This window comes from Acyrthosiphon pisum, chromosome A1, assembly GCF_005508785.2.
Source record: "Acyrthosiphon pisum isolate AL4f chromosome A1, pea_aphid_22Mar2018_4r6ur, whole genome shotgun sequence".
Lineage (NCBI taxonomy): Eukaryota > Metazoa > Arthropoda > Insecta > Hemiptera > Aphididae > Acyrthosiphon > Acyrthosiphon pisum.
The window spans coordinates 61,285,718-61,294,084 of NC_042494.1; the positions used below are offsets into that span (position 1 = coordinate 61,285,718).

Genomic DNA, 8,367 nt, shown 5'->3' on the forward strand with positions numbered 1-8,367 from the left:
GGATAGGCATTATTATTTAATGTTATTATTTAAAACAAATAAATTATATATGAAATATATTATACTAGCTGTCCCGCCCGACCGGTTCCTGGAAATTAGCAATTATACAAACGTTATCGGAATCGCGGTGGCGTATGATCTATTAGTAACATAATGTATTGTTGTATAATTAATGTATTGATGATAAAAATAACTCATTATAAAGATAGACGAAAAAAAACCAAGGAAAAAAACCAAAAATTTTATAATTTTTAAATACATTTTAAAAATTTGTCACAATACAATAATAAGAATAATATAATTTAAAATAAGTTGCATGTTTTAAAATTGTTCAATACAAACATAATTACTACAGTCTACAGTTATAATAATAATAATTTCAAATAGGTTATAGGTACTGTTTAAAAAAATTGTCTATACAGACATACACTTTATTAAATAATAACAAATAATAAAGATTGATAATTTGTTCAGTTAAATTAAGTAAAAATAATAAAAATTACTGTCTACTATATCTTCTTCTTCTTCTTCAGCTTATCGGCCCATTAAGTCCATCGCTGCCATCACAAAACCTCTCCATTTCTCTCTATCGTATGCGTCGTCAAAAGATGACGCTTCTTCTATGTTTTTTATATCTTGAGCTATAACGTCCACCCATCGGGTCCTTGGTCTTCCTAATGGACGTTTTTTATTTATTGTGTTAATTAAAACTTCTTTTATTACTTGTCCATCCGCTCTCCAAACATGACCGAACCATTCCAGTCGCTTGCTTCTTATATATGCAATAATATTTGGCCTGTTATATAACTCCTGTAGTTCTTGATTATTCCTTCTTTCATAAGTTTGCGATTCTGCATCGAATTTCGGGCCGTATATATTTCTCAGTACTTTTCTTTCGAAGGTCATTAGCCGCTTGCTGTCTCCTTTGGTCAGTGACCATGTTTCACTCGCGTATGTGATTATTGGTCGTAGATAGCTATGATACAGTAGTGTCTTGGAATTACGTGACAGTAGTTTTGATTTAAGGAGTCTCATTATGCTATAGTAGCATCGATTGCCACATGCTATTCGATCATTGATTTCTTCATGCATATCGTTGTTGCTATTTATGTTAACACCTAGGTACTTAAATACCTCCACTTTCTTGAAACTATAATCATCTACTGTTATGTGGTCTATGTTTGGGCTTCTTCTTGCTACCATTAAGTATTTCGTCTTTTCCTCATTTACACGCAGCCCTATGGTTTTACTTGCTTTCAAGAGTTTGGACGCAGTATTCATGACTTCATCTCTAGTTTCTCCCATTACCACAATGTCATCTGCGTATGCCAATATTACTCGTTCCCCACATATTTCCATCTTTCGACCGTCCCATACTTCTCTCATTGCTTTTTCTAATGCTAGATTAAACAAGGTGGGTGATAGAGCATCACCTTGTCTAAGGCCTGATTTTACCTCAAAAGTTTCAGACATTTCTTGAAGGAAACGAACTCTGCACACAGTTCTGTTGTTACACCCTTTTATAAGACTTATGTACTTTTTAGGAATGCCTAGTACTTCCAGTGCTTCCCATAGTTTGTCCCTATTAATGCTATCATAAGCTTGCTTATAATCTATAAATTATGTCTACTATATATTTAACAGTTTCTATAAATTTATTCGTATTTGTTATTTTTCAACAGGCTATGAAGTATTATAACTTATAATAGTACCTACTAAAATATATTGTTGTTCTATTTAAAAAGACTGTAATTTTAGGCAGCCCACTAGGCCCACCCCAATATACGCCACTGACAATAGTATTTAACAGATAGAACACCTGGGCAGTTGGATAATTAATCAAAATTTTTAATTAGAAAATTAAAACTTATGTCTAATAAAATATGATATAATAAAGTGAAATATAAAAATTTGGTTTTTATTTTCATGGTTTTTTTCCCGTTGTCTTCTTTTCCTTTGGTTTTTTTTCCGTAATTCATTATAAATGATATATATATATAACTAATATTGGTTAATAGTTTGTTGATTGTTCAACGATGTCAGGAGGTATTATCGGTATTTGTAATTTTAGTAAGCTTCATGATAAATTAGATAGGTATCATCACAGTTGTACTGGTTTTGCACAGTAGATACGCATCTCCTTCACCTACGGTCTATGCATAAATATATTTAACATTCTATATTTCTATATAATATAATATATAAACGTTAGTACCCAAATGATCTGATCGATTACACGACAAATAAAATTGGATAGGTACACAATTATTTATTTTATTTCGAATTTTTTTATATTTATAATTTAAATTTGTTTTTATGATTTTTACAAATTGAAACGCAAATTTTATCAAATATTATATAAAAGTTATAACACACGATTATTTGTGTATCTACTTGTAAGTTGTATTTTTTTTAATTTAAATTTTTGACTTGAAACTTTTATACAGAGGATATAGGTATATAGTATATCGTATATAAAAAAGGACGTGGCATTTACGCTGCGATGACAAGTTCGATTCCGATCAGGGAAACCAAATTTGATGAATTTGTTTTGATATATTTATTCATTTTTATACAGAGAAACGTGTATCGTGACGGTTTTTTTTCGTACCCTCTGTAAAAAAGTTTCACTTTATCCGTACGTACTCGCACACTCTCTTTTTTGTAATGTTTGTTATTCTAATTATATGATTAATATTAAGGTAAAAACACACTATCCAAAAAAGTGGTCTCTTGCTTTATTATATATTGGTCATAGTTGTTGAAACTCGTGAGTAAGTTTCATATTTCAGTACACACCGTCCTTTATTATCCATCACTAAAAGTGTTGTAAATGACGATTCCGTCGTTTAAATTAAAAATTTAAAAAAAATGTATACTCGAGTATATGATATGATTGCGGTCTTTGAAACTTGTTAATTTTTTACACGTGTTAAAAAAAGTTATCTACAGTTTAATCCTCGTCTCCTCGTATCTAATACCAAATTGACATCGACATTCTTATGTCAACTATATTCAATAAAAACAAGACATAATACATGTACCGATGTATCTGCATGTAGTGTAGATACTCTTAGTTTTTTTTTTTTTTACAATTAGGAGACAAACTACTCTACAAACACGACGAAACGTCCAGGTCGGTTGCGAGTTGCGACGGATATACTGCCTGGGGTTTTATAATATTACTTATACATTTTATAGTTCAATAGTTATCTGAGATTACATATCTTAATCACTTTATTCCTACAAACTGTCGATTTATTAATATATAAATATAATATATCAAATCCATAGCGATTGAAAGCATTTATTTTCTTATATCGCAATTCAATGCAATCGGTAATTTATGGAAAAACCGCGGCAAACCTATTGGATACTCGCGGCACCCAGTTTGAAAACCACTGCGCTATAGTAATAAGAAATATTAGTACATCAAAACTAGGTTAAGACAACAATAATGTAATATAATAACAATTAAGTAGGTATAATTTAATCCTAGGACAATGATATAACTCGATAGTTATTCGATCAAAAGTTTAAGACATAAGGAACATGTTAAGAGAGAAAAGGGGTCAGTGAGTGGTGATCGTGTGACTCGATTACCACTGACCACCAGTGTTAGGGCCAGACGGTGATTCGGTGTGACTCGATCGCCACTGGACGTCAACGTTTTAATAAAAGTACTTAATTATTATGATTAAAAGGTTTGTTTATTTGTGTACGTCTTTGATCGGCGTACACGACAGTAGGTAACCGTTTTATTGTATACTGTATAGTAAGGTGTCAACTATTGAGTGTACCTAGTCTTTGGTCAAGTCACTGTAGTCTGTAATGAATAAAGTTGGTATGTTTTGAATTTGAATTTAAACGTTGTGTACAATAAAATGACACAGAGCTGAGACTAATCAGCTTATATATTTTAGTTTATATTAAAAGAGATAACACCTTATTATACCGGCATTACAAAAGAGAAAATGTGTTAAATTCATCAGTGGAACAAGGATAGAATGAGCAGACCATGGAAGTATGTTTAAACGAGCAATGACATCATGCCTATATGGTGAGGGAAAAGATACCAAGAGACACTTGTTGGACACTGTTGGACAACTTTCAGAATTTGTTGGACATTATTTTCACCGGAGTAAGAATTTCCAATTTTGCGCTGCCAAGTTCACGACAGCAGCGCAACTATTTTAAATATTTTATTTTTTTGTTAATAAAAAAGAATAAAATAATAATAAAACTTTACAGAAGTGCGCCATGCTATAGCTTACATAGTGCCAGCCAACGGGACTCGAACGTTTTCGTTTCGGTTAATTGGTATAACGATTACGTCGAGATATTTTTTTAATCCACGGCGGCTTTGAAAAGTTTGTCGTTCTATACACGCGCGGTCTCGCCCTGATTTGTGGTCGACTAGTGCTTGGACTGTTGTGTACCGGCTAGCCGTCCGTGGATATTTACGTAACCCTGAAGCTAGCAATGTTGTCCCCGGACGGTGGCCTATACCAGGGATGGCAAACCGTTTGAACACTGCGTGACCAAAATTACCTTTTTTTTTTTTTTAGAGCGTGCCATGAAAAAAAATTATATTTTGTTATATTATAATTCGATTGTATAGTTTATGTATAAAAAGGTTAGTTTACGACCTAAATAATTATCTACAGATAAAATTGAATAATCGTTAATGACCGTTAAAGCCGAATGCTCAAAATATTTTTACCTATTACCTATATTTTATAATCTATAATATATATATAGTAGACATTTTCGCGTGCCCACAAAATGTTTTCGCGTGCCATGGATTTGCCATCCCTGGCCTATACCAATCGCTAGTGTCCTTGTCTTCCAAAATCGGTGGTGTGTGAGTACGCGAGTACGCGAATACGCGAGTGTTGGACGACTATTACGAAAAAAAATACGCCGACGTAAACAATGATCAGCTGTTGACAGCCGCCAATGTGTTTTAAATATAGCAAAGCTGGGTCACGGAATCGGCGGAAACGACGACTGGTTTTGACGTCGCAGCCTGCGTGCTGCGCTGTTATCGGCAATATGGTCGTGGGACGAAAGGTTTGCGTCGGGAAGTGTGGCAGTACGTTATGTAACTGCTTCCCATTCCGTATCACGATTATTTTCGATCGCGCGGATTTCCCCAACGTATCAGAATTATACCTAATTACGTAATCCTAACTTGGGAAGATTGGAAATCCTAGCTAACCCGAAAACACACACTCCTGGTTAAATATCTCAATACAAAATGATAAAAGCTAAATTAATAATCCGAGGTATGTGTCAACGTGAAAAACTCTTACCTTTTCGCTGACCGGACGAATTCCTCTGCGGGGAGCCATTTGACGCACACCTGATTATTGAATCGTCATTGATCGTGGTCCGGTCGAAGTGTCTGGCTTAGATTAAGGTGATGAAAAAAAACACAACACGAACACTTCATGAATATTACTTTAAATATGTATTATATTACGACCAAAATATATAAACACATGTAACGCCGCTCGGATGATGAGTTTAACGTCGGACGATAATATATGCTATCGGTCCGACGGTCCGATGGTGGATACTCGAATCGCCTTTTCCGCCGGCCGTTGTACGTCTCACGCGACACAGCCCCCCCGTCCCGCCTTGTCGTTACCGGCTCCGTGGGAGAGTCAACCCGGTCACGCTGCTTGCATCCCGTAGTGGTGGTTGGAGATAAGGTAGACTGGTCGCTATAGTGCTTGTACATTTTACTTGCTACTAATGCGGGTCGCGTCAAAATAATGTCCAACAAATTCTGAAAGTTGTCCAACAGCGTCCAACAAATGAAGACGAACAAATGTAGCACAAAAAACATGTCCCAACAAACAGTTGCGCTGCTGTCGTGAACTTGGCATAGCAAAATTGGAAATAGGCCCCCCGATGAAAATAATGTCCAAAAAATTCTAAAAGTTGTCCAACAGTGTCCAACAAATGAAGACGAACAAGTGTAGCACAAAAAACATGTCCCAACAAACGCTTGCACTGCTGTCGTGAACTTGGCAGCGCAACTAGAAATTTTTATTCCGGTGAAAATAATGTCCAACAAATGGTGTAAGTGGTCCAACAGTGTCCAAAAAAAAGAGATGAACAAGTCTAGCACAAAAAACATGTCCCAACAAACAGTTGCGCTGCTGGCGTGAACTTGGCAGCGAAAATTGGAAATTGGCCACCCGGTGAAAATAATGTCCAACACAGAATCGGACTACTGACCATAACGTCGAATCGAGCTCACCACGCGTGAGATAGCACTCAAAGACTTATGGGTGGCGACAACAGAGGGAGATAAAACGTCGGACATGGGTGACAACCCGAATCATGTACACGTACGACGAGAAATGGGAGTACCATTCCTGTTCGGTTTCGGCTACTAAGACCAAGGGGTTCTCCATCTTGGCTTCGGGGAGGTGATCTGACTCGATAAAAGGAACATGGACAACCCATTCAGCCGTTGGTGACCCGAGACAATTGGGACCGTTCCAATACAATACATTGTCCACTAATTCGGAAGGTGACAATCCTCTTGACGCGCAATCAGCTGGATTATTTTCTGAGGGTACGTGGTTCCACTGACAATCCGGCAATAGTGATTGCACTTGATGGATCCTATTTGACACAAAGATCTTGAATATCACATGGCGTACGGCTTACCAATTGAGTACAATTGTGGAGTCAGACCAAGCGTGAGTTTCGACGACTTCCACCTCCACATTTAATGTACCCTTGATGCGAGACATCCATTTCGCTAGCAGGACTGCGCCGCATAGCTCTAACCACGGAATCGTTGACGCAGCCATCGAGGCTAGTTTGGTTTTAGATCCCAATAGGGTCAAGAAGGGGGTACCAGACGAATCTTCAGATCAGATATAAACGACAGCTGCGTATCCACGCTCAGGTGCATTGCAGAAACCACATAGTATAACACGAATGCCCGAGCGCGCGTTAACAACACGTGGAATAAAAACTCTTTGTAATTCTGGCAATTCGGACACAAATTGGTGCCAAACTTCATCAATGGTTCGTCTCAGGAAACGTTAGCCTTCCACACCAGTTTCATTAAATGTTTCGCAAAGAAAACAACAGGTGATAAAAGGCCTAACGGGTCAAATATTCGGGTTATCAAAGATAACATTCCTCTTTTTGTAGCCACCATCTTCTCGTTCTGAAATCCGTAACCAAATAAATCGACGCGTGGACTCCAACGGAGACCCAATACTTTTACACCGTCACCTTCATCAAATGGCAACGCGCCGCTGACTTTGTACTCCGGAAGAACGTTGTTCAGAACAAATTGAGTATTGCTAGACCACTTCTTAAGTTCGAATCCAGCTCGGCCGAGGATGGTGATCAGCGCAGACTGCAATTCTACCACGGCTTCTTCGGAATCGGCACCGACGCATATGTCGTCTACATATGTGTGAAACAATAGTGCCTTGCGGACGGAAGGAGAATCAGCACAGTCGAAATCAGCAAATTGTTCTAATACACGAATGGCGAGGTACGGTGCGCAATTTACACCATATGTGACCGTATTAAGTTGGTATTCTTGCAGCTGATCGTGTGGCGACGCACGCCAAAGAATGTGTTGGTATTTACGTTGTTCCGGGGTAATCAAAATTTGTCGGTACATTTTGCAAATGTAATGTGAAAACATACCTCAACAAACGGAACAGAAGCAACACATCCACGACGTCACGTTGCAACTTTGGACCAGATAATAGACAGTTGTTTAATGAAGTACCACTAAAAGCTCGTGCAGACGCATCAAACACTACACGAATTTTCGGATTCGTTTCTGACGGTCGGTACACAGCATAATGCTGTATAAAGTTCGATCCAGGACTAGAAGCGAGCGACATGTGCTCTAATGAGCTATACTCTGACATGAATTGAGTGTATAGTCCACGGAGTCTGTGGTCAGCGGACAGCTTTCTCTCCAAATACTCAAACCACTTGAGCGCAACCGTACGGGAACCGTAGAAAACCTCGTCATCTGGGGGTTGGCGAAAAGGGAGAGGAACTGTAAAATGGCTGGAACTGGAACGAATGTACCCTGAACGAAACATTGATTCACATTGACCTTCCTCGGTGAAAACTTCGGGTGCTACCTCAGGCTCTTCTACCCTCCAAAACTTGTCAAGTAATTATTCGACAGAAATGCAGTTCAACATAGATGTGGGGCATGAGTGTGGTGATTTTGAAGTAGTATATGGAACAGGTCCAATGATGATCCACCGGAAGACGGAACCAAACTTTGTCTTTGGACCACCCTTTAAATTTGTTACACAACGGTAACGCATGTTTGCCCTTATCACAACACATGCATTGGGG

The 8,367-nt window shown here is 37.8% G+C and overlaps 1 protein-coding gene across 1 annotated transcript; it reads right to left on the reverse strand.

Moving 5' to 3' along the window:
- Nucleotides 1–534: 534 nt before the first annotated feature.
- On the reverse strand, nt 535–6,833 carry LOC115033526. The gene is made up of 3 exons (XM_029486245.1): nt 6,715–6,833; nt 6,385–6,642; nt 535–1,582 (listed from the first exon to the last, which is right to left on the reverse strand). The coding sequence occupies exons 1-3, from the start codon at nt 6,831–6,833 to the stop codon at nt 535–537; spliced, it is 1,425 nt and encodes a 474-aa protein (XP_029342105.1).
- Nucleotides 6,834–8,367: the final 1,534 nt, after the last annotated feature.